Here is a 27,049-nt window from a genome sequence, read left to right on the forward strand (position 1 = left end):
GAATGCAGCATTTTATTTGAAAGCAGAGACTTCAGCCAACAGAAGTGCATTTACTTAGTCATCAGCTGTAGGCTACAGGAAACGAAGACTTCAATGAATCTTTTCATCTTTCAGATTCCACTACAAAAAAAAAAGGTATAAAAGATTGAAAGGTGAGGATAAGGGTTGCTTGTTCCTGGACGGGGTGTTTAGTCTCCTCCTCCAGGGAGGTGGTTGGCTGGGGGGCCGTGTGTGTGCGCACCACCTCATGCCCCCCCCCCATCAGTGTTTTCAGCTTGGGCTCTCTACCTTTGTGATGAGGAGAAAGAGCACTTTGTTCCCTGGGCTCTGACATTCGGTTGTTGGCCTTTACTCAGGCAGGTAGTAGAAGCACACAGACACGCACACGTTGTTCGGGAAGCATATGTCTATACAAAAGTAAATGAGCCTTTGCTTTGCCGGACCTGTGGGGAAAAATAACGGGAGGGAAGGTGTCACAAAAAAAGAAAATCTGCAGAAAAGTGACAGGAATGGCACCTCAAAGTGCCCCAGTGTGTCAGACACTTAAACCTAAAGGGTTATTATGGCGGTATACAGCAGATCTGCAACCCAGGATTAAGTTTCTGCCTCACCTTAGCCTGCTTCTGCACTGCCATTGAGAACCGAGCCACACCCGAGCCATACTGCAAGCTGATGGTTTCCACTAAAAATTATGCACGCAGTACCCGCACTGCCATTGCCCTGCTTACAAGCAGGGCCATAAGCACGACCAGACCGAGCTGGTTGCGTCATTAATACCTAATTGGTCGAAATGCACAGAGATGCCAGTGATCTGTGTTGATATGCATGGATTATCTGATGGAAATTCAGGCATATTCTGTAATATTATTCATTACTAGTAATATTGCATAACTCAGAACCTGAAAATACTAAAAAAGTACTATGGAACAGCTGAACTGAATGGATTAATAATGCGAATACTAATTCCACTAGCATTTAATACTAACATAAGACTGCCAATCTCACAGATATGCTACAGAAAATTGGCACATAGAAAATCATGATGTACACTGTGAACAGTAAATAGTTGTCTCTTCGGTTTTATCTCCCTGTTGCTCTCCAAACCCGGCAACGCTTTTACTGAGCCGACCCTTTTGCAGTGGAGCTGGGACCGCACTAACTAGTGTGTCTTCACGGTATGGGTCGGGTATGGCTTGGTTCCGGTATGCCAGTGGAAATGCGCCATTTGTTTGCCTCTCCTTATGGAGCTCGAGCACTCACAGCACATTCCCAAGCAAAGAGCTTTGTTCAGGGCTCTCACCGGCGGCTTTCCGGGCCCAGTAAGTCGAGCTTTGCAGACAGAGGGACTGTAAGGACCCTGGGAGGGACGAGATGTCCACAGGCTTGCCCCCCAGCACTTCTAAGAACTCCGTGAATCTCTGCGTCTCATTCCCCAGAAACCAGAACTGACTGACCTGATGGAGAAAAGATGAAACCAGTACAAATGGACCATCCCACATATCAGATAATAATTCCATCATATCTCAAGGTATTTACACATATCTACTAAACAAAATAGCTTTCATTCATGAATATCTAATTCAAGAAAATACAGAAGCATTTAAAGGCTCAGATAACCCATCCTTTGACTGCCATCCAAGCAAGGTTGGGTTTGTAATATAAATCTTCCAAGGTTCTGATGAACAATAAAAATCTAAATTGCTTTTTTTCCCCCCAAAAAAAAGACAATTACAATAATAAACAGGTTGCTACAGAAGAAAAATACATGACTGAATGTCACTTGTTAATTCTTTTTTTTTAAAAAAAACCTGGTAACTATAGGATAATATACATTTGGAAGCCAACTGTAGTTGCCAGAGGTATTTTAAAAATAAATGTTACAGATTATTTTTGGTAATTTAACTCTGATTAAGCTTAAAGATGTGATTTAGTGGAGCGTCATGAAGTAAACCAAGCCGTGTCACACAGGTGCACTTGGACCGGCCCTGGAGTCATTAGACGAGGCTGAAACAGAGCGGTTCTGTGACGGACACACATCGCTAGGTTGCCTCCGCAGCACCCTGTGCGAACAGGCTGGCATCTTTAACCACAGCTTTCCTTTCCTCTCTCTTTTCCCTCCCCCATAACGTGTCTAAAGGGGGAGCCAACAGAGCAGCCATTGTATACGTGGCAACCTCTGCGCTCCCGTCCTGTAATGCAACCCGGGAGAGAGGAGGCACGACAATCAGATAGACTGAGGAATTCGGGCCCTAGCGGACAAAGCTCTCCACCCGACGTGGTCCGCTGACCCCTCCTCCACGCGGGCAGAAGCTGGCCGGTCCGATCCCTGCACGTTCACAGCGGTGATGCTACATCGAGAGAGTTACAGGCCGGCTAACGCTCCAGTTCCCCTGTTTAGTTAGACTGGATTAGAAATGAGGGTGCAGAATTTTTTTCTTTTTTCTTTCAATTGAACAAACTCTGAATTTTGCACGTTACAGGTTTTACCTTCTGTGTAGGATCACCCAGTAGGGCCTGCAGATTCTCATAATCGGATGAGTCCATTTTGCGAAGGAAGCAGGTGCGTTGGCTGTCAGGCTTGTAGCATATGACCCCCTTGTTAGAGAGGAGGAGAGTTAGCATCCCTTTGAGGATCACATAGAAGATGCTCTGTCCCTTAGCTGTTCTCGGGGCTGTGAGGGAGACAGGGCTGGATTGGGACCCTTCCCCCTCCATTAAAATTTATCATGGCGGGGGGGATCTTAAAGACCAGATCTGCTTGTAGCTCTTATGAACGGTGGAAAGAAAGAAAAAAAGCGCAAAAGGCCTCACATGTCTGATGTCAAAGAGCATGGTGGAGGTGCGGTTGGTGCCGCGAGAGGTCACGCTGTAAGTCACCGTGCTGTCACGCTGCTCCACTGTGGCCGACTGATTGACCAGGCTGCCGGTACTGTCCAGTGCTGTGATCCTGATCACCTGTAAGGCAGAATGCGTGGCACGGACTCGCAGCACTCCTACTCGCAACGACCCCCATCAGCAAGAACAAAGGCGGACGCTCCCATTGACTGGGGAGCAGTAGGGACTGGACAAACACACCGTTCAGTGTGTGTCTGTATTTCTGGAAAAAATCCCTTTGAGTCTCTTTATGCATATATTCTCACATGTTTTGTAAGAATGGACAAAAACTGCAGTTAAAATATGCAGATATATCTACTTTTCCATTCAAGAACTGAGGTATTTGTGTATGTAGAGAAAAACATTTGAAAAGAGTTCACAGTTCCTTACCTGTGGGCCGGGCCATCGAAAGCCCAGGCGTCCGGTGACACTGAGCACTATGATCACCAGGAGCAGGACTGCCGTCAGACTGCCCCAGAGCGCCCGGTGACGGAACTGGATGGGCAACGCTGGAGACCCGTCCTGTGGAGAGTAAACTATGCTATAGCCTTAATCTTGTAGGTTTTATGTTAACTCTATCAAATTTACTTTGTAGGTAGACACTGCGGTCATTGTGATTGCACAAATGCAGTCACTGCACTCCTAACAGTAGATTAATCACATTTACTATTTTCAAACCTGATCTATCATTAAGTTGCATCTACAGGATGTTTTTCCACCAGATTTCGCATAATCCGCTACTTTTTGCACAGGTAGTTATTAGAGTGATGTATTCGGGGGAAGAGCGGCGTCTTACCACACACGGGGAGTCCTCCAGGCTGCTCGCCGTACAGCACCTCACCATCCTGCACCCAGGTACACCTCTTCACTGTTCCCTCAGTTTGACTGTGAGCAGAGACAGGCCCACAATGGGCCAGGCAGCGGCACACCTGGCCAGACCCTGGCGTTCCCTGCATCGCATAGGCACACACGTGACAGCTAAAAACGCTGGCCAAGGACCCCGGCATGGACAATGGACAAAAGGGCACAGGGATCTCAGCCACTGCGGGCAGAAGCTGTCACCGAGCAGTCTGAGGCACAAAAAACTGAGAATGCCTCCACCCAGATGCTGAAAGACCAAGGTGACTCTGTGCACCAAAGCTAAAGCCCGGTAAGCTATAACCAATCATCTTAGCTTGGCTTAGCACAGAAAATGTGAGGAATAGGTGAAGATCCACAGATTGGTCTTTGTTCGTTTTTCATCGAATTTATCAGAGCATCTGGGGTCATGTAACATAGCTCTTTATGGAGCACATAAAATAATACAGAGAGTAATGAACGTTAACACAAGTTGATGCAACAAACCTGTAAATTGCACTGTGCACTTCTTTTCATGGGTATTTTTTAACAAAAACTTAAACACAAAGTAAATAACATTTTAAAAAAAGGTTGTCCAGGTTTCTTATCCTGTTTTTATTGTATTCCAATTTTACAATTATGGATTATTGGATTACATGCGAATTCATGGCAAATAAGACAAAAATACTAACTCCAATATGGAGCTACAGAAGGCACGTTGGTTTATTGGTTAATTTGATGCTTTATTATTTTTTTATGTGGTGTTATCAGAAAATGGTTTGCATTTTATTTACCAGTTAATAACTGCAAAATCAAAAACAGATTAAAAAAAACATTCCTACACAAGTTTGATTTTTATTTGAAAGTCATTTTTATTTTAAATTAGGATTTGAGTTTAAGCTGTTCATTGATGATCCATATTAAACTTCGTTTCCCTGTCTATACATGGATACGGCATTCTGACAAAAGTTCTTATACTCTAGTATGAATTTCGTAACGAGGAATAATTAAGTGTGACACTTGTGAACATAGTATTCAGCTTCCTGTGAAAATCTTGTGCCATATAAATTGAATTTCAAAGCATAAACACAGCACACGTCAGATACGGCATGCAATACATAAATCAGAGGTTAACCATTTTCATAAAACGTTTCTAAAATGGATTTTAAATGGCTTTCATGGAAATCTCACAAAAAGCAAATATCCTGATACGTAAAAATGTGTGTGTGTGTGTGTGTGTCTCTCTCTCTCTCTCATATATATTATATATATATATATAAGAAATCAATGACCACTAACAACCAGAAGTACATTACATCTGATACAGTTGATAAAGTTTGGAAGTGGAATCCATGAAATTCATGTAGAAGTGAAGGTAAACATTACATTTAAATGCAATGAGCTGCACATCTGAAATATGTTTCTTAATCAGTCCTGAGTGTGACGCAACTAAACCGTTGCCACATAAATGGCAAACGTCACCGAAATGCCCACAGTCAGTAGCCCTCATGACTGTTACAGAGATAAAGAAAGCAGAACACAAATAAAAAATCTTTCTTTTGTTACCAGGGGTCATCTGAGGTGACTGCACTGAAAAGTTAGATTACACTTTTAAAAATGTAGTTGTGCCATGTAACACCAAACACGTTTTTCAACCCAGGTATAACATTGCCTGCATGACTTGATTAATAGACATTTTCATTTTATTGACATTGTTGAGCTCATTTAAGGCAAAATGCTGATGAAATCACTCACCGCGCTTTAGACCCAAGTCTCTTTCAAAAGCATGCGAGTTTCATAAACTAGTTTTTAAACTGTCAATATCTAGTAATGCAGGAGGATAACATTGGGACCTATCTGGACATCCCATAGTGTGCAGTGGCACACAGAAATTTAGCAAATGTTTCATTCATTTGGGTTAATCTTCTGAAATGTATTCACTTATGCACATGTACATAAAGGACATGGGGAAAAAATAATTTTCGGACAGTCGTGCACACATTCGGCATCCAGTTTACCTTTCTGAACTTAGGACCACTAAGTATTAGAAGGATTATTTTTTTAAATAAATAAATAAAATCACTAAATTAGAATCCTTTCACTTTCAAATGGGAATGATCAAGCTGTATCTAAAGTCAGGAAACCATGTGTTGCAACCAGCAGTGACTGCAAGCTTCTTACAGCACCTGAAAAGCTGTACATTCCTGTTCTTACATATTTTTTTAACGGAAACATCATGCGTGTTACGGCATTTTGCCTTCAAGCTGTAAACTTCACAGCACCCAACTAAAACAAGCTGCAGGCCATGTGCCAAAATGTTCTTAAACAGCCATTAACAAGACATGACAATTTTTTCAGTAGTTTACACTTTGCACTATGCATAGGCACCTAGAAAAACTCAATATTATTCCTTAACAAAACCAATACTGAAGTGAGAACTTGCAGACTTAATACTGTCATTTGTAACTGAGTTTAATTTATCTGCATAATAGTCAACACATTGGTTTCAGAGGGAGGTGAATGGTATTTTTAAGATAAGGGACATTGCTTTCAACAATGTAAATTTAGACACACGACATTTTAAAACACCTGGCATGATTTGGGCAGTTAAAAGTTACAGTGTTATTTTGGGTCAGAACAGAATGCTCCAAAGAGCATAAAAAGGAGGACCTTATCGCTCTGACTCCACTTAAACTTATTTCACTCTTTCACAATATACCAGTCTAAACCCCTCATCCAATCCTGGCAAGTAGTCAATGTCTTCCCACCCAGCAATTTCAGTTTCTATATTCTAACAGATAGATTAAAAGGTATGCAGTACACTTTGTTCCATTGCTTTTGTCATATTTACTACTGTGTAAAGTGGAGAGTGAGAAGATTAGGTTCTGGGTTTGGAAGCTGAGGAAGATCTAAGCCTGAAGGGCAGGCAGGAGCTCGGCAATGCTCTCCACGATGTAGTCAGGAACCATACCAAGGCGAACGGGGCAGCCACTGCACTGATGCGCCTCTGCATCCGCAGCTGTGGACACCCCCGTAAGAGTGAGCAGCGTCTTCAGGCCACAGTTGGATCCTAACAGAATGTCTGTGTCCAGTCGGTCACCCACCATGAGGGTTTTGGCTGGGTCTAGGCCATACTGATGGGCCACACAGTCAAACATAAATTTGCTGGGCTTTCCTATAACCAGAGCTTGACGCTGGGCTGCAGTCTCCACAGCTTTCAGGAGACATCCTGTCCCTGGAGAGGCATTTTATCTTTAATGTTAACATTTTCTAACAAAATGAATACAACCAATTTCGTTATAACAGATTATGATCTGAGCAAATAAAGGCAAGACTTTGTGACTTAAGACACGCACAGAAAGGACACGAGATCCCCCACGTACCTGGGACCGCTTTGCCTCCCTCCAACGGCAGCCGGGTGTCAGTGTTGGTTCCCACGAATAAGCACTCGGGGTTACTGAGGTACTGCAGTGCTCTGTTCAGTTTCATGTAATTAAAATGCTCATCAAACCCCACCACTACGGCTTTCACCTCGGGATCGAGAGGGATGTTGGCCCAGTCGATCTGAACACCCGTGATGGGGTCGGGACCGACCCCCACTTGTGGTATCCCCACATTCTGAAGCTCCTGCTTCATGGCATTGCTGCCGATAAGGTACACTTTGCCGTTCAGTTTCGCTTCGGACTTCAGGTACACCGCCGAGCAGAAAGCCGTCCCGAATACGTCCTCCTCGGAAGCATTGAACCCTAATTTGCGTAATTTATCCACGTACATTCTTCTCGTTTTCGTGCTATTGTTGGTCAGGAAAAACACTCGCTTTCCGTTCTGTTTTAACAAATTAATGACATCCGCGGCGCCAGTGATGGCTTCATCTCCTCGCCATATGACCCCATCGCAATCAAACAAAACGCTCTCCACGGAATCTAGCAACTCCCTAATTATGGGACCGCTAAGTCTTCTACATTTCGATGCCATTGGGGAACGTGCGGCTTTCCAGTCCAATTAAGCACTTTTTCCTTTATCAGTGGAAAAAACAACAAGCCGCTACGGATCACTAACTAAATACCCGTTAAATGTTTAGATTTCTGAATGAAAACAAATGAATCGCCGATTTAGCATAGATCGGGTTAAGCAGCAAAATAATAGTTCTCTAAAAGGAGTCCCACCGGGATCACTCCATGACCTTGCACTCCGGCCGAATGCATTTCCGTGCCGGAGCTAGATGACGCCGGCCCCTCGCGAAGAGAGCGCGAGACTTCGGTCGCCTTTCCAAAGTCTCGCAATTTGAATTCGGTTTGCGCACGTGATCACCATCCTCAACACAATGTCGCCTGCGCAAATCTCCGCAATATATCAATTTGCGATTACTGGAAACGGCAGTTAACTTTAAAAAAAACACTTTCTCTGTCACCTAGGCCATTAAAATGAATGTTTTGCGCATTCCGCCATGTTTTGTTAGAAGGATCGGCCCGACGCAATATTTGCATGCCCACGTATCACACGCCACCATTAGAGTGAAGTCAGTTTACCCCAGAATGTGATGCGTCGTTATGGGAAGTTGCTTAAAAATAAGGGACTATTGTATGTGGACACTTCAGTGCAGTTCAACATACGGAGCAAAATTCGAAAATCTACCAACAGTAATCAGTCCGTATGCAACACAAAATGCATCTGTTTCAAAATAGGTTTTCACAAAGAGAAGCATATCAACAAAACGTAAAGGCATGAGACCCCTGTAAGTCAAGCATATTATTTACTGGCCGTTTAAAATAATTCAGTAAAAAAACATGGAGATACATTGATTAAAAACACAAATACACATATATACAAACATACATTTAAAGGTTACAAAAAAATATTTATAAGACAGAAGATACTGTTTACGTTTGCTTATCCAGCAAGTTGCTAACTTCCGTGTCTCCTTGGAAGGTAACCAGTCACTTTCCATCGCCGATATTTTTCCGTTCATCCATTTCCCCAAACCCGCCTGTACGTGAAGATGAAACTCCCTTCTGTGAAATTCGCCGTTTAACGCCTTTCCCTCGACTAGAAGTATTAATCCGAGAAGAACAGCTTTAGCGAGGTGCCGTACTAGCGGGCTACACAAAGCGCCCCGCGTGCCCTTTTGTTGTTATGACTACGGGGTCGTAAATCCGCCATGTTTCCCCGCTCTTAGAGTTGCGACAGGGACGGAGAGTCCAAACATGAGTGTGGAAAATAATAATACGGCAGAAACAGTGTGTGAGCAAAGCGTACCCACAGGCAACATCATCACCATCCACACCACTCTCGGGGACGAAGGTAACTCGAATCGTTTACGGTGTTTTCCTCCGGACACCAATCGCATAAAGAAAATACAATCTATAGTATTGGGCGTCTGAAGAGGCCTGCTCCAGACAAATAAGCTAGCTAGCGATGCACTGTAGCGTTAGTTTGAACATCTGGCTTAAGTGCCGCAGCGTTAGCTGCCTGGTTAGCACTGTAAAATATATCACGTATTTAAATTTTTTTGCGTTAATTTAAATGATCGTTTTAAGTCTTTAATCACGCCGTGAAATATACTTTGTTCAGAAACTGGGAAAATGTCAATGTTTTGGCTCTTTGGCGACAGATTATGTGTCCAGTCATTGCAAAACGTTGGCTAACCTTGGGAAGTAGTTTTTTTTTTAAACTGCTGTAAACCAGATCGTGGTGTCGCTTCTGAAAATGGACCAGACTTCTACATCGCTGCAACGCGTTTACTTAGATGTACTTGGATCCTGTAACATTTTATGGCAGATGAGGATGTACACAAATGTGGAAGATGTCAGGGGGAGTTTACCTTTTTGGAGGCCTTCATCCAGCACAAGCTGCAGAATACCTGTCAGCGCGTGCAGGAGGCGCCGCCTGACTCAGGCTGCAAGGGGGAAACGCAGGATCTCAATCAAGTGGTAAGCATTTCAGTCCCATTTATAGCCTCTATATACAATATTATCATTGATAAAAAAATATTCCATTCAAATTTGGTTACAATGAAACATGAAATGTTACATTATCAATGTCCCTGGTTTGAAAACAGTATTTTTTTGTGTGCATGAAATATGATTAGAAAATAAATAGAAATTGTTACATTTCAACTTTTTTGTCTTCCATATTGAATTAACCTTATGAATGTTGCCAGTGAAGGGTACTTTCCACAACTTTTGTATAATTAAAAGGGAATTATTTTTAGATATTTCTAATTGAATAACAAGACATTCAACCAGTAGTCTAAACACTTTAAATCAGGATTTATTTTGTATTTTTGCTTGTTTTTAACCTGACAGGTCGAGCTGGCCGACATAAGCTCTGTTAAGGCAGAAGGCATAGAAGACAGTACCATTTTATTAGAGAAAACGGAGAGGCTAAGGAAAACAGGTCAGTCTTCACACACAAACATTGTGAATTGTGGCCCTTAGAGGGATTAAGTTATCGCTGTTGTGTCAGTTCTGATCTTCATACTGTTTTGGGAAAATGTGTTTTTCAGTCAGTTATGGTGTGCTATTTGTGTTTGTCTTATTATGGACGTTCGTCATGCTGACAGATCAAGGCAAGAGCCACTCACTTTCTTCTGTGGGACGCCGGAGAAGGAGCAGTGCAGCCCGGAATGTTTCTTTGAGTGCAGATGAGCAGGGCCCCGACGAGAGTGGAATCACAAAGATTGCCGTTAAAGTCAATGATGAAGGACGCTATGTCTGCTACCTGTGTGAGAAGACCTTTAAGACGGTAATTTAATGATATGATTTAACCATTAAGCAGAAGCATTTAATCATTAAGCAGAAGCATACATGGGTATATTCCACTTTGCACAAAATGGATTTTGTAGATTTTTGCTTGGAAAAAACTATTTTCACATTTGTCTGCTCCTTCTAGGTTGTACAGTGCTGAGTAACTGTCAGTGTAAATGCGACTTAATCCTGTTCCTGTTTCACTGAAGGCAAACATCCTACGAACACATTTAAGCACACACAGTGAGGAGAAGAACTTCCATTGTAAATTGTGTGGGAACTCCTTTAGGACCAAGGGCTCACTGATTCGCCACAATCGTCGTCACACAGGTGGGTGAGGCTGCAAGAAATACAAGCATTAAGAACTGTATCTTACTGTAGCAATCGAATTTGAGAACAAGTGACATTATTGTAATTTACTAAGTCGTTGCTTATGTGAACCATTCATTCATATTAAGTAATTCTGGCATGAATAAAACAGACATATTTTAATCATATTTCATTGGTGAAAACTATCCTACAAAAGAAAAGATTTAAACAAGAAATCTGCAATCAAAATTGGAGATCAATTACAATTTTATTACCAAAGAAGCCTGCAATTGAATTTCTTCTATTTTTTTTGATGACTGCAACTTACAAAAAGTATGAAATGTTGAGACCCTTGTTTTCAATTATTTTGGTACATTTGCGCCCACAGGTCATAACCAATTACTTGCATAGTCCAGGCTTGATTTTATTCTAGTCCTCTGGAGCATAGAAATATGCACATATTTACTAAGACTTAGTGTTGCTGTCAGAGTTCGGGTTGGACGGGCAAGCAGGAAGCGGGGAAGGATGAGGCAGGTAGGCAGGATTGCGGGAAAACGAGGGTTTAATCAGGGAAAGGGAAGACAAGGCAGACAGCAACAGACTAACACTTACTAACATTAGGTAACATCAGTGACGGACCAAAGGCAGGGCAAGACGTGGACTGATATAGAACAAAGACAGGGCAAAACAACAGGGTACAGCTGGGCATGATCGGGGAAGCACACGCAGATAATCAGGGGGGCGTGGCACACAGGAGGATAATCAGGGGGGCGTGGCACACAGGAGGATAATCAGGGGGGCGTGGCACACAGGAGGATAATCAGGGGGGCGTGGCACACACGAGGATTGGATGAGCCGGGCATGACAGTTGCCAGCCGTATAATGACCCACTACCCATTTAACTTGTAATACAGTATGCATAAAGTAATGTGTATATATATCAGACAGCTACAATAAGCAGATATGACACAGTTACTGTACTAAATACTTAGCTACATAACAAGAAACGTACTGTACTGTACAATAAAACATTTCACGGCAGCTTCAGGTACCATCTTCTTTCTCATCTCCCATCGTTGGCTATTGTGTGCATCGTTTGATTTCGTAGTGCGATTTGTGTCTTATTTTTCATGAAATTCAAACGAAGTCTCTGTTTAAGTGTTGTGATTGTATATTTACATTATTTGCTGTAGAGTGCCGTCTACATATTACTTGTCTTTAACTGCATGTGTCACCTGTCTCCATGCTAGGTCTTTATCTTTGACCAGCCACTGGTAAAGTTGTTAAGCAATACACATTTGTGAAAACGGTGAAGTTCCATTTTTACCCCATGCACTTCATTTACTTATTCATTTTTTGATAGCGAAATGAAGTTATAAAAAAGGTGTATATTGCAAAATATATTACAAACAGGAAAAAAGGAGATACAACTATATGTCTCTTCACAGTTCTCAGTTCTGCAACACATTCTCTTACTGTGTGGTTTCATGTGTGTTACGTGGACATTATATGCCCTCATTTGGTTAATTGAGGGCGTTTATGTAAATTTGTCTTGTCGTGAATGCACAGTCACATTTAGAATTCATACAGATTTTCCTATGCATGACTGATAAATACCAGTTTGACTGTGCATACTGCTGATTCGCACGCACATTTCTCATAACTGTTCTATGCACACTTTGATAAGACCTCATTGGCCATTTGATCCCTTCAGTGTTCTCCGCTCTGAGGAATTGCTGTACCCATTTTTCAGTGTAGTGAGGGACAGGGTTATTTTCTTGCGTAAAAATGGTCAGTTAATTGGGTGACGCTCACAGGGAAGTAACCGCTTGTTGCTGAAGGTGGTTCTGATACTCATTAGCATTTGCCTTTCCATGTAGCCGTATGAGAGGTCTGACTCCTGCTGCAAAGAACATACTCCACATCGGCACGCTTCCCCTCCGAACTTTACGGACTTCTTCACACGCTTTGATTGGAGTCTTTCCCCAGGTTGACGCCGAACATAACATTTCACATCTGAATCAAATAAATTGAACTTGCTTTCATCAGCGATATGAGATTTTGGACCAGTTCTCCTTCAATTACATAATGTCCACAGTAAAGGCAAGTCTAGCGTTTTTAGTCTTCTTGCTGATGAGAGCTTGGTCACTGTGGGGTTTTAGTCTAAATTCTGTCAGATGATAAGATCCTGTCCAGCACGGAATCTGTGAGCAAATCCAGCTGTGGTATTGAACCAAACCCCTCGCCAAGAGTTTCTGCTTCCTGTTCTCTCGCACGCTCATCTTACACGGGCCACCAACATTTTTTTCAGAACTTGAATGACTTCATTTCTTGGTACAGCTTTGGGAAATGACACTCTGTGAATGAATAACTTTTCTTCCAGTGCTCAAGATGATCATCCCATCCACCTTTATCTGAACAACCTGAGGTCACAGGGATTCAGGCACCTTTGATCAGCCCACCCTCTTGCAAAGTGCCTACCAATGTTGCCACATAGTTTAGGGTTGCCAGGTGGTCTTTGGTTCTAATCTGAAATATCTTGAAATGTCAAGTATAACACACCGTTCTCTAATTTAGATTTCTTGTTTAGACTTTATTTTGTGATGTGGGATAGTTTTCACTGATTAAATATGATTAAAATACATCCTTTCTATTCATGTTACAATAACAGCAAATTCAGATAAGTGGTAACTTTGTAAATTACAAAAAAATGTCAGTTGTTCTCCAAATCTGATCGCTGCTTTATTTCGAAATTTCCCCGTTTTGAAAAATGGCTATTTCTAGCATTGAAACTGTACAGTGTTGTAGACTCCACTAAGTGAACTGATCTCTGTTTGTTATTTTCCAGACGAACGTCCTTATAGGTGTAATCTCTGTGGGCTGTCCTTCAGGGAATCGGGGGCTTTGACAAGACACATGAAGTCCATCACTCCCTGCACAGAGAAGATCCGTTTTAGCCAGTGTAGAGAGATTCTGGTCCACAAGGATGGCATGCAGAAAGGTATCGGGGCATGATTGTTAGCCTCCAGTTAAATTTTATGCCATTTACTGGTCCAGTGCCCGAGTTTGTATAATATATATTTTTTTTAATATCAGACAAATTGGGGCATATGGTAGGAGTCCGTCCATTTATAAATTCCGGGCATTTTAGTGACATGCTTACTCAGAAGATAACTGCAGCATGGTGGGAAAAGTGACCCTGCACTCTTGTTGTTTTCAGTACTATGACTCTTGTCATGTTTTTGGTCGAGTCCCAGGGTTCCTTAAACATGGACTGAGCGGCTTTGTGCTGATTTCTTTTCAGGGCTGGAGGAAGAGCCCCCCTACCCCGTTTCCCTTAAGGAGGATCAGGTGCCTGTGGTTAGTGTGGTGGAGAACTCTGAAGAGGCCATTCATGAGGTCCAGGTGCAGGTGAGAGCAGGCAGCCGTGGGCAGCTCTGCTCCACTCACTCGCTCATTCCCCTTTTACATTAGCATTGTCCTTTAGCTCACAGCTGAAAGGAGGCCTTGATTTGTTTTTCAGGGATGTCATCAGTCGTGTGTGTGTGTGTGGGTTTGTATTTACCACATTGTGGGGACCAAATGTCCTTAAATTTGTATAAAACATTTTAAATTGTGGGGAGATTTTTCAGGTCCCCACAATATAAACCTCAATTTAATATTAAAAAAAACCTATGCAATCAAAAAACTAAAATGCATAAAATCTGGGTAGGAGTTGTGACTGATTGTTGTGATAGTTGGGATTTTCCTGTAGAAATGAATGTACACTGCAAGACGTGCTCTTACAGAGGGTGTTCATATTTGCGTGATATTACATTCTGGATCATGATTCTGGATCATCTCAGATCTCACATAATTCAGTCAGATGATTATATTGTTACTTTTTATTGTCTCTTTTGCCGTCAGTGTTTATTATGATGGTGTTAACCAGCAGAAAAACGTAGTGGTCATTGTCTGACTGCATACTTTTGTATGTGACAAATAAAACTCTTGAATTTTTAAATCCTTGTTAGTAAACTTGCATATTTTAAACTGAAATGACACACAGACCCACAGTAATGCATACGCTTCTCTCGATTTGACGCTATTTCGTTTAATTTAGTTGCTTTTCTTTACGCAGGAACAGCTTGAGACTGTGCAGGTATCTGAAGGGGACAGTTTGATCAGCCAGGCCATAATGAATTCTGGGATTGCTCTCGAGTCTGACAAGAGCCAGCAGCTTGGGGACAAGTCTCCTAAGCCCCCTTTCCAGCACCAAGACCCTGAGACCAGGATCACAGAGATCCAGGTCTTGGAGGAGTGTGTGGAGATGGACTCCGATGACACGGTAGGAAACAGGATGAGGTTGCCTCAGCTTATTATTTACTACTATTTTTAAAACTATTTAAAATTTTGTGCATACTTAATGCTTCTTCTCAGGATCCCGTGGAGAGCCAAAGTGACACACCGCCCTCAAAAGGCCACAGGTGTGTTCACTGCAATCGGGTCTTCAAGGCTCTCAGCTACCTGCGGACACACATCAAAGGCCATCTCGGTAAGGCCACCATGCCCAGTGTAGCAGTCATGTTCATTCTGCAGCATAAGCTCCTCCCTCAGCTGCTTTGCAGCAGCGTGCCATTAATCCAGATTCAAACCAACGTCTTTGGTGATTGGAAGGTCACCTGTCCGTCTTTGTTGGCTGGGAGAGTGATGCCACTGTTGGGCCCTTGAGCGAGGCCCTGGACCCCAGTTGCTCCAGCGGTGCAAATTTGCTCTCACATGGGATTAATCTGTGCATGGATGAATGAAGTATCTTCAGCATCCTATTTTCCATTCTAAATGTAAAAAACAACAACCATACATTAATGTTGTTGTTTTGTTGTGTGTGTGTGTGGATCAACCAAAAGTGAAAACAACCAACGACAACAATAATAATGTATTGTCTAGTATTTTATGTTTGTTAACCCTACCATTGTTGTCATTACTATAGTCATTTATACAGAGAATGTATTTTTGCTGATCCACAGTAATTGGAGGATGCAGACATACAGGCATGGCTGTGCGGCTTGGGTCACATGTTACGCGGTACACGGTGACTGTAATCACTCTCGCATGCGTGTTCCCACATTGTGTAACACGTCTTCCGCAGGTTTCAAGCCATTCCAGTGCAGCGTGTGCCAGAAGGAGTTCCTGACAGGTTACCTGCTGAAGAAGCACATGGAGGCCCACCTGAGCGAGCGGCGCTTCAAGTGCGGCGAGTGCGGCAAGCTCTACAAAACCATCGGTCACGTGCGCGAGCACATGAGGGCCCACTCCGACGAGCGGCCCTATCACTGCAGTCGCTGCGACAAAGGATACAAGACCAAGGTGAGTCACCGCCGCGGTATGGAGCTTCGGGCGCCCGTGTGACACATCATTACAGTTCCATCAGTGGTCTTATTTATTATTTATTATGATGGGGGGGTGGCATGGTGGTGCAGTGGTTAGCACTGTTGCCTCACACCTCTGGGACCCGGGTTCGAATCTCCGCCTGGGTCACATGTGTGCGGAGTTTGCATGTTCTCCGCATGTCGTCGTGGGGTTTCCTCTGGGTACTCCGGTTTCCCCCCACAGTCCAAAAACATGCTGAGGCTAATTGGACTTGCTAAATTGCCCGTAGGTGTGCATGTGAGAGTGAATGGTGTGTGAGTGTGCCCTGCGATGGACTGGCCCCCCATCCTGGGTTGTTCCCAGCCTCGTGCCCATTGCTTCCGGGATAGGCTCTAGACCCCCTGTGACCCAGTAGGATAAGCGGTTTGGAAAATGGATGGATGGATTATGATGGGGAAATCCCCGTCCTGCAGGAGGTGCTAAAGCTGCCAGTTGTAACCTCACACCTATTGGGTTGCATTGCTAGTACGGGTGCAAGTCAGCATCTCCATCATTGATATTTCTGTGCATATGGGGAGATATATTTCTTAAAGCAGGAATGCGTGTGGAGGGTGATCTTTTATTAGCATCGTCTGCATTGTCACAATGATTTAAAAAGGCAAGTCCCCGCTCCACCTCTCTGTGAATATTCCCATGAGCCCCCACTGCTATTAGAAGGTAAAAATAGTCAAGATCTACAGTTCTGTGCAGAACTCTTAGGCAGTCAAAGGAAGCATTTAAAACTATTTATCTGTGTAGTAAGTGTGTGTGTGCTTAGAACAAAAAAAAAAAAAACCTAGAATTTTCTCTGTTCTCCAGAAAGTTACTGCTATCTTGTTGGATGGCTAGAAGAACACCGCTGCAGTTCCTAAACCTCTCCTTTAAATTTCATAACTGTATCACTTAATCAGTTTAAAAAGTCAATGAGATATTGATTAGCCATTCAAGGAGGGTCAGTGGCCAAGTGAAAACATTCAGGGGTGCTTTGGTTGGTTTGCTGATTTTAGGAGAGGTTTTGAAATGTAAAAACTGAGACACTGACACACATCGTCATAGATTTACACCAGCATAAAGACTATTTAAACATACTTTTCTTTCACTACCTAAAACATCTGCACAGTACTGTATGTCCATCAGATTGCTGTCCACAAAGAAGAACAATTTTTTAATTTAATCCAGTGTTAAAGCACCAGTTAGAGCTAACAGACTTGGACCCACCCTCTGTTTTGAATCAGGCGTGTTACTACATGAACAGCGACGTGCTGCCCCCTGTGGCCTCAGGTGGTGGTGAAAATGATCCGCTTGCCAAAGAATAAAGTGCTTTTCATGTTTCTTTCCTTTTAGTATTTCTGAGATGGGTGTGCTTAGTCTTTGAAGTGCTCTTTCTGAAAGTAGCAGTGTTTCAGAAGGATTCTGTCCTGACTCTGTGTTTTAAATGTGTCCTCTGTCATGTTGTTCCACAGAACGCCCTCCAGGTGCACCAACGCACCCACGGCCAGGAGAAGCCCTATGTGTGTCAGTTCTGCTCCAGGGGCTTCCGGGAGAAAGGCTCGCTGGTTCGGCACATACGTCACCACACCGGCGAGAAGCCCTTCAAGTGCTTCAAGTGCAGCCGCGGCTTTGCAGAGCACGGCACGCTCAACCGGCACCTGCGTGCCAAAGGTGAGGGCCCGTCGGGGTGTTACCTGCTTGAGATAGTATGTCATGTTCAGTCGGGGCGTCTCCCAGCAGAGCTGCATCTTATTTGATAATTATGAGCGCTTAAAATGTCTTCAATTAATTTTTCTCTCTCCATTATATGGCATGAGCCTGCCATCCAGTCCCACCTAATTTTGTCATAAGGATTTGCGATTTGAAAATGCCACAGTGTGCCATATTACCTTAGTAGTGCCCAAACTTAGACTAACAACTTTAAAAGTATTCATAAAAAGTGGTTACCGTTCCACTACACTGCTTTTATTTAGGTTTGTTGAAGTACATCTGCCCTCTTCTGGTGTAGCTGAATATCGCTGCTGTGTGCATGCACTGCGATCGTTGGTGTCCGCACCCAAATGCAGTAGGAACATAAGCTTCCACGCACAAGACAGTAAAGTGTACGTGGAAAAGTGAAGCATAAACCAACCAGCAGGGGGCCGTGGTTTTTCCATCAGGCTGAATGTCTCTGTCTCTCACAGGGGGCTGCAGTGGAGGGCTGAAGGAGGCGGAGCAGACCATGGTCTTGGAGGAGCAGCCGTCCGCCAGTGACGTCGCTGCCGCCTTGGTTTCTGAGGACCCCCACGCGGTGCTGGTGGAATTCTCGTCGGTGGTGGCGGACACGCAGGAGTACATCATCGAGGTGAGCTGAGCCTGAGAGGCGCGGTCCCAGATGGCAGCCCGCATTTTTGGCTGCTCAGAATCGAGGAGTAACATGTCCTGAAGGATTTTTTTTTTTGTTTAGCAGATTGAAAACTGGTTAACGGACGAGAAGCAGGAAGTAGTTATTAGAGGGCCTGCGTTCATAGTGGGGTACCGCAGGCTTCAATTTTAGGACCACTGTTGCTCCTAATTTACATTGACGATATTGACAACAATAAACTGATTAAATTTGCAGACTAGCGGCACAGAGGCTGCAGCGAGATCGTGATTTAATTAGTAACTGGGCAGATGAAATTTTAATGTAGAAAAATATACAGTAATTCATGTATGGAGCAGAAATATGAAGTACAGATATTTAATGGGTTCCACTGAAGTAAAGGAAGCTGATTATGAGAAAGACCTCGGTGTGGATGTTGATGCCTCCATGTCCCACTCTCACCAGTGTGGGGAAGCAATTAAAAAGGCCAGTAGAATGTTGGGTTACATCGCTAGGTGTGTGGAGTTTAATTCAAGGGAGGTAATGATTAGATTATACAATTCCATGGTAAGACCCTATATAGAATACCTTAGAATACCATACCTTAAAAAGGACATTGCTGCCTTAGAAGAGGTTCAGCGTAGGGCTATGAGAATGATTCCTGGTCTTAGAGGAATGTCTTATGAGGAGAGATTGGCTGAGGTGAATCTGTTTAGGCTCAAGCAAAGGAGACTAAGGGGGGTATTTGATCCAGGTATATAAGATGCTATTAGGGCTGGATGCTGTTCAGCCAAATAGTTACTTCAATAATAGTTTAAATAGAAGAACTCGTGCCCATAGTTGGAAATTAGTTGGAGAACATTTGAAATTTGAGAAAGCACTTCATTACACAGCATGTAGTTAGAGTATGGAATAGTCTTCCTGCTAGTGTAGTGCAAGCTAAAACCCTGGGTTCCTTTAAATCAGAGCTAGATTAGATTATAACAACTCTGAGCTATTAGTTGAGTTCTCCCCAAAACGAGCTTGATGGGCCAAATGGCTCCTCTCGTTTGTAAATTTATGTTCATCCTCAGGCAAAACTTCATACAAGATGAGTTTCAGTTGAACTCCTCAAGAAATCCATGACTGTCAAGTGACTAAGTGAACATTCTTCATACAAGAAAACTGGTTCTACTGCCGGTTTACCTGAGAACCAGTTTGTGTGTGTGTATTTCCCCACATTTTAGACTGCAGATTTGGGCTGCAACTCTCAGATGTTTTTTATATTTGTTTTTTCTTAATTTTTGGTTAAACAGTTTTAAGTTCAGTATAAAGCAGATGTCTCAAATTCCTGTCCTGGAGGGACAGAGCCCTACAGTTTTTGGTTTGCCCTCATTTAACACACCTGAGTCAACTCCTTGTGCTAACTACCACACAGCTTCTCAGCTGAATTATTTGTGGTGGAACAGAGAAAGACCTACACAGGCTCTGCCCCCCCAGGAGTGCAGTTTGAGGTATAAAACCCTGGTATAAAAGCTTTTAAAAGTAATTTCACAATGTGTATTTCTGAGGCTACTTTGCAAGATAAAATTGTATTGAAAATTAACTACTACTTGTGCAAAATATGAGTTTTATTTATGTAAGTGACTGCATGGATCTCTCCATTGTATAGGCGTGCTTTGGTTCAGATAACTTTCCTCCACAATTGTGAAAAAATGCCTGACCTCTGACTGTTTTTTGCTGATAGCCAGCTTGATTTTCTTTTTTTCCCGTTTTAAGTTACATACCGTTCAGTGTCACAATTGCATTAAGAATAGACTGAAAACAGAAAGTTCTCTAATCATCCCATTTGCCAATTTCCAAGTAACCTTTATAGATTATTTGTGATTGTATCAGTTATGCTTTTTACAGCCTGTAGTTGTCCTGTACCTGTTAGAAGTTCAGCTATTCGTCAGAAGCTGACGTTTCTGTTTCTCTTCTAGGCCCCGTCTGATGTTACTGGGGTGGGTGAAGAAGTCACTCATGCCAGGAATGAGGTGAGTTGCGGAATGAGTCTGAATGCTGCTTTGAAAAACATTTTGCTGGTAACGTGTAAATGGTAATCCCATGATGCTCATCTGCTCCCCCCAGGTGGGTAACCATATCATGAAGGTTGTCCAGCAGATCGTCAACCAGTCAAACTCAGGTCACCAGATCATCGTGCAGAACGTGTCCATGGAGAATGGGGCAGCCATCACTTCGGACTGCGGAGATACCATCACCATCGCTACCCCAGAGAGCTTAACGGAGCAGGTGGCCATGACACTGGCTTCCGCGATCAGCGAGGGCTCCATCCTGGCCACTGAGAGCGCGATGGAGGTCGAAGACAATACTGTGACGATGGTAGCATCCCAAGACATTGAAGTGATGGGCCAATCAGAGGAGTTTGTGATTACGTCACCAGAGGAGGTGGAAATACAGACTGTTATCGTACACGAGTGAAATTAAGCTTTATTCACTAGATGCTTCTCACAACTGTCTGTGTGAAGTTCAGTGTTTATTTAAAAAAAAAAAACAAAGACTATCAAAATTAAACACCCACACTGAAGATGATGCCATTCAGGAACAGCAAGCGCTTTTTTTTTTTTTTCCTTTAGTATTTTCTAGTAAATGCTGGGACACAATTGTTACACCCCTTTTAAGCTAAGTGTAACAGATTTCCAGTTGTTATGGACAACTGTAAGATGACAGTCAATGGGTAGTTGAGAGGATTAAGTATGTCTTTTCAAGTATCTATAAAATGGCCAATTTACTTTGAAGGTTCCTGGAGTCACAAACACAATGTTAACCTTATCGTGACTAATCAGAGCATGTCAGCTCACGACTTTTGTACTGGAATTGGTGTATGTACTTTGCCTTGTAAAAATGTATAATGCTATTACTGAACTAGTTACTGTAATATAGAAGTTTAACATTAAGGTCAAGCTGTAAAATTCAAGAGGTCATTTATTCTTGTATGTGACAAACTAAAAAGTAAATTTGCTTTTTGACTGCAGAACACCGCTTTTTCAAAATAGCTGCGGTGTTACTTGTGGTGTTCAGTCATTACATTTAAAGATAAATACACATGATCCCCATAAAGCAACTTTCCACTATGTCAGGAACATCCAAGCACCAGTGCTGCTACCCTGTCAACAACATCCATGAGTGCTATTTATTTTTCTTCTTGCTGCGAGTGAGAGGCCTGAAGATCTCCTGCAGATTCCGTAAGATGCCTCTGTTGTAGAAGCTTCTGGTAATCCCAGCCTGGGGAGGGCAGGGAGGTCCTGGGCCGGCCTGGCAATGCTCGCATCCCCGTGCCCTGCCTTTGTACCACTCGTTGGATGTTTGGTTGGTTAAGGCTAAGTACAAATGGAACAGGGTGTATCCAGCCAACAGCATGAAGACGAAGATGAGAAAACCCAGCATAAAGATGATCCTGGGAAACGTCAGGAAGAGATGCTGGGAAAGAGGCACGAGGCCAGTCAATGTGCAAATATAGAAACTCACAAATGGATAAACTGCAGTATGATTTTGGCCTTGGCTGGGAACAGTAATGGCTTAGTTTGCTACAGCAGTGCTTGTGCTTATCCCCAAAATAACCAAACATCATTTATTAATGAACCTGATTGTTTTTCAACTATTTTAATAGCTCTTTGTCCCAGTAGAAAACTGCTAATTATGGTCCACAACTTCAAATTATACAATTAAACCTCAAAAGTTCCTGAACAGCATGGATGAGAAAACAAAACATTGGTTCCATTTACAGTAAATTACGCACAACTTGTATTCTGCACTGTATTCTGAACTTATACTTGGCAAAAAGGATAGCAGATAAATTATGGCATTTATAGTTAGTTATGATTTCATCCAGTTCTAAAACGGAAAGCAGGACTTGGGTATAGTCCTATGGCCAACATAACTGCAGCACTAGAGATCACAGTCAGAAATAAAATACTTTTATGTGCCGTTTGTGCAGGTGCATTGGAATTCTTTAGTTTCTACACATCCCATCTTGCTCTCTAAAGAAATATGCATATAGGTAAAATCGAAGCTTGCGGTCTAACTTCACAGTCAGCCATGCGTCTAGTGACCCTGGAACATTAAGGGTTAAGGGCCGTGCTTTTAAGGGTCCAATGCAGATGTGACTAATCTGCCACGTACAGGATGTGAACCATCGGTCTTCCGATCAGTGGCACAGTGGCCTAACCCACCGGGTCACACACTGCCCCCTTAAAATGCTTAACAACCATTTCAAAACATAATATTCCCTCTTCTTGTAGTTTTTAGATCTGTGTTCACAGGTACCTTGTGTGCCACCACATGGCACACAGACTCACCTGAGCAATGAAAAGGGGCCCAGCGGGCTGCTGCTGTCCATCCTGGTCGACGTAGTGGGCGTGCAGGAGGCCCGACTGCAGCACGACGTGAAACAGCATGTCCGACGTCAGCACTGCTATGTCCAATGCCATGGCACAGACCAGCAGCAGGTATGCCAGGAAGTATCTGCTGTTTTGGGCCCCGATACAGTTGTTCACCCACACGCAATGGTGGTCAAATCGTTGCACGCATCTATTGCACACCCCTGTTTGAAATAAATTAAATATATTCGAATTATATTTGCATATAAATAGAATATATACAGTCACAGAAAAAATGAGACCATTCTATATGTTTAAACAAATCTGCCTTACTAAATCCTGGTTTAGTCATGGTTCTGCTGGCAGAAGGCTATGCCGAGCGGCAGGTTCACACCTTCAAAAGGAATGGGAATCATTAAGTGCAGGTGTGAAGTGCACTGTAAGGATAGTGTGTATCAGGGTCCTAGGAGCAGGACTGAAGTCACATAAGGCAAGGAAGAAGCCCTTCATTAATGAGAAACGGAAAACCAGGCTGCAAAAAAAGCATATATTATTCACAGATGCACGCTCAGAATCAGACTTTATTAATTCCCGTGGGGAAATTCTCTTACATTACAAAAACTCCTGATGAAAATAAAAGATTTACGAAAGTTATGTACAGATGATAGAAGAGATTTAGATAGAATTATAAAACTATAAATTGGGAATTAACTGGAAAAAAAATGTGAACAAAATGTGCTTTGGTCTCAACTTTTTCCACGGCTGATTTCACACACACACACACACACACACACACACACACACACACACACACACACCATCAATTCAAGTAAAGTTACTGTCTTCTATGAGCAATTAGCATATGGGCTTACTGCAGTGTTTTGACCTGGCAGGTTTTACCAGGAGGCAAGTCGGACAAGTGACAGCTGGATGGAACAGTCTCCTGTCGTACTGATACACCTGAACCTGGGCAGAATGGTTCTCCTTTGTGATTGTACCTGCAAAACACACATTAAGCCTATACACCTTACTTCCAAACTGGGTAAAAATCATAGGGTACTGTCAGCATTATGAAGAAGCTTACTTACCGGGGTCTTTGCAACAGCACTGGTAGAAGTAGTAGGATTTTACAGCAAGCAAAACATAAGGCACGCATAGGCTAGTGAGGCCAGTACCCATCTCCCTGCAGAACCCAAAGACTTCATAGCTGAACTCTGCAAACACAGCTGCCTCCAAGAACAGCTGCAGACAGAGGAACAGTCTATTCCTGCAAGTACATGCATGACATTCCTATTAGTCCTGAGTTTTACATCAAAAAAGATGTGCATATTTTATATATATATATATATATATATATAAACACACGCCTTCGTAGTCATTAACATCCTAGGGCTATCCACAGTTAAGAAAGGCAGTCCCTAGTTGCCAGCTTACCGTTGATGAAAGACTCTGTGCTGAGCCTTATAAAAGACCCTTTGAAGCCACAGAGGAATCCAGGGTGAAATTTTCTATACAACAAAAAGACATAATGGATGGACATGATTCGGAAAATTCAGGACAGACTACCAGTCATTTATAGACAAAAATATTGTAAATTTGGGGGCACTTAGTACTCTTCTGGAGAACTAGACGGCTTATATCATAACAGAAACCTCATGCATTTTTGCTATTTATTAAAGACTGGGGGGGGGGAGGGTCTTCAAAAAATGGAAATGCAGAATGAAGTAATATATTCATCAAACAAATAACTAGTAGTAAGTATGTGTGTTAGTATCCGGGGCGACCTCAGAATTAAAGCAGCAGCAGACTGCAGGACATCGGGGCTCATCGATACTCACTCACCTCGGAGGCAAAGCTAAGAAATCTTTCGAAAGGAGTTTGTCGATTGCTGGAGCATTTACACACAAGAGCGATGCAGGTCAATATGAACAGCACATAGATCGCAAACAGCAAAAGGAAATCCATCTGCTGAGAACGAAGATGAGTTCTTATTCAAGCATCTGCAGCATATTGTAATGAAGAAAGAAATCTTTCCCGTATCTGTTAGCCACAGACGGACATTTAACAGAACAGACCACACTGAATAAAGCTCTTCTAATTTCGTTGTGTTGAATGCTAGTAAAACTAAGACACAAAGCTGTGCAGTATTATGACAAAACGCGAAAAGTGTTACTTAAAGTGTCAATTAAAGAATCGACTAAACACAAGGAACTGCCGGACTCTTCTTATTGTAGTCGTACTTACCTTTTTCGCCGATTTTAAAATTACATATCTTCAAGTAACTCCAGACCGGTTAGAGAAAAGTTGCTCGACCGCCTGTAATTCCCAACCCCACCGTTTCCTGCTTCCTGTACTGGAGCACTGGCATCATTTCATGCGGTTTAATACTGACGGGATGTGTTTGCTGCTTTTCCAGTGCCCGTTTATCGTTTTCCTTTGATGTCCGGACCTCTGATCACCAGCACGCAGCCACCGATCTTCCTGCCTTTACTGACATCTCTCTTGTAAATGCAACTCAAATGCTAGGCTATTCGGGTTTATTCTACATACATTATACATAACCTCCTAACTCACGAACCCACTACCATTACAACTGAAAATGAATATGTTTCAAGCACCAACATTGCAACACAACTCCTAGTTTGATCCAGAAGCACAATTAACACTGGCCGATTACTTCCGGGTTTCCCTCGTGTCCGTATCGATGTCCATTAAACAAAGTTTAAGTAAGACGTTAATTCAAGGGCATTGCTGGAACACGGAAGAAACTTGCCGTTCAGCCGTAGTGCATTATTAAATTGCGAGGAAAATACCGGTGAAAATTTCAATGAAAGATACGTCTATATATATGTGAGACCACGTTAAATGACATCAGGGTTGCCAACTTTGATCAGCTGGTTAGAGTGACAGCTTTACACACACACACGTACACTCATTTACATGTGTGTCAGTTTTATTACCATGTAAATAGTCTGTAGGGTTTGAAAACGACCTTTTACAACGCTTTGTAATGGAGTAATATAGATTCGCCGTAAGTGACACTCAGTACCTTCAAAGGGGGACAGTTTTGATAATTCCGGCTAAAGGGGCAGGTGCCCTCAGCCACCCTCCCCCTACCTCTCTGGTGTTCTTGTGGTGTCTCTATGTTCCCTGACTTTCCTCTCACAGTCCAAAGACATGCTTTCCTTGCCCGCCTCGCTCTCATGTACGCTAAGCTCCTTGGGATAAGCTCCACCAGAACTGGTGACCTTCTGAGTGCAGTCCTAAGCCACTGAGCCACACATTGCCCTAAGTATACCAGGAGAAGCAAAGCAGTGTGGGATATCTGGAGGTGCCTTCTCTTCTCTAGAAACACACTCGTCGTCAGGCGGCTAAGAGCCATTCTACAAAAGTTAGGGATACTATTCTGTCTTAACAGAACTACATTAGCGACCTTGTAGATAAAGACTGGCTTCTCTTATTGACAACATAGCATACTGTTTAGAACCAACTTAATACATGACACCCACCTTAGCAAGCCCTTCCCAGCATGCATCATTACTAAACAGTCATTATGTTTTGACTTAAGACTGATATATTGACACACTTAACCCACTTGCAGTACGGTCACTTCATAAGTACTACAAATGCTTAACACTAAGTTTGCTTTTATCTGCTATGCAACTTTTTACTGTTTACTGTTTTACTACTTATACTATTTAATACTTTTTAACTCAAATTATGTAAGTTATTTTACAGTGCAATATTTGAGGTAGAATGAGTCCAAGAATTTTATTAATAGTAACAATGCATCATTGTCTGTATATGACAATAAAGTTGTACTTGAAATTTGATTACATGAAAAAAATGATATTATCTGTGTCCCCCCCCCCCCCCCAAGCATCGCTGCCTTTGTTATTCACTGGGCACCATGTGAAACCTGGTGCAGGCTCAGGTTGCTGGTCCTGGCTCCCCCCCAATCAATTCTCATGTTACGGGGGTGGGGGGGAGTGAGTGTGGGCAGCCTGGCTGAGGGGCATCAGGATCAGTCGGTTGTGGCCCAGCTCAGGAGCTCTCAGGCGCTTCTGCTCCATGTTTGACTTCCTGCTCAACGTTTGAAGCTTCGTTTTAGTCCTGCTTGGCAAAAAGGGTGAGACTTCATGTTCCGCAGCAGCAGATGTCTTTAGTTCCTGAATAGAACTTGAACTATCATTGTTTGTTGTGAT

At 42.8% G+C, this 27,049-nt stretch overlaps 4 protein-coding genes across 5 annotated transcripts; 1 reads left to right on the plus strand and 3 right to left on the minus strand.

Annotated features, from left to right (window-relative positions):
• Position 1: 1 nt before the first annotated feature.
• On the minus strand, positions 2–9,618 carry bricd5 (BRICHOS domain containing 5). Its single transcript, XM_049014869.1, has 7 exons — positions 9,533–9,618; positions 3,671–3,824; positions 3,265–3,396; positions 2,812–2,955; positions 2,488–2,595; positions 1,301–1,454; positions 2–443 (listed from the first exon to the last, which is right to left on the minus strand). Exons 2-7 carry the CDS (start codon positions 3,716–3,718, stop codon positions 349–351), a joined length of 681 nt encoding a protein of 226 aa, XP_048870826.1. The 5' UTR covers positions 3,719–3,824; positions 9,533–9,618; the 3' UTR covers positions 2–348.
• LOC125742647 (phosphoglycolate phosphatase) lies at positions 4,559–8,671 on the minus strand. Its single transcript, XM_049014865.1, has 2 exons — positions 7,095–8,671; positions 4,559–6,946 (listed from the first exon to the last, which is right to left on the minus strand). Exons 1-2 carry the CDS (start codon positions 7,684–7,686, stop codon positions 6,621–6,623), a joined length of 918 nt encoding a protein of 305 aa, XP_048870822.1. The 5' UTR covers positions 7,687–8,671; the 3' UTR covers positions 4,559–6,620.
• e4f1 (E4F transcription factor 1) lies at positions 8,889–21,502 on the plus strand. Its single transcript, XM_049014828.1, has 14 exons — positions 8,889–9,012; positions 9,490–9,641; positions 10,017–10,107; positions 10,274–10,455; positions 10,667–10,787; positions 13,615–13,767; positions 14,071–14,177; positions 14,887–15,093; positions 15,186–15,300; positions 15,895–16,112; positions 17,618–17,816; positions 18,329–18,489; positions 20,448–20,501; positions 20,596–21,502. The coding sequence occupies exons 1-14, from the start codon at positions 8,916–8,918 to the stop codon at positions 20,944–20,946; spliced, it is 2,208 nt and encodes a 735-aa protein (XP_048870785.1). The 5' UTR covers positions 8,889–8,915; the 3' UTR covers positions 20,947–21,502.
• Positions 21,433–25,522, minus strand: zdhhc4 (zinc finger DHHC-type palmitoyltransferase 4). Of its 2 annotated transcripts, none has more exons than XM_049014860.1 (7): positions 25,089–25,522; positions 24,687–24,809; positions 24,279–24,352; positions 23,933–24,111; positions 23,717–23,842; positions 22,824–23,068; positions 21,433–21,945 (listed from the first exon to the last, which is right to left on the minus strand). In XM_049014860.1, the coding sequence occupies exons 2-7, from the start codon at positions 24,807–24,809 to the stop codon at positions 21,655–21,657; spliced, it is 1,038 nt and encodes a 345-aa protein (XP_048870817.1). In that variant the 5' UTR covers positions 25,089–25,522; the 3' UTR covers positions 21,433–21,654. The 2 variants fall into 2 exon arrangements, with proteins under 2 accessions (XP_048870817.1, XP_048870816.1); XM_049014859.1 differs by having other exon boundaries at positions 24,687–24,812; positions 25,089–25,521.
• Positions 25,523–27,049: the final 1,527 nt, after the last annotated feature.

The sequence above is a fragment of the Brienomyrus brachyistius genome, chromosome 5, assembly GCF_023856365.1.
Source record: "Brienomyrus brachyistius isolate T26 chromosome 5, BBRACH_0.4, whole genome shotgun sequence".
Classification (NCBI taxonomy): Eukaryota; Metazoa; Chordata; class Actinopteri; order Osteoglossiformes; family Mormyridae; genus Brienomyrus; species Brienomyrus brachyistius.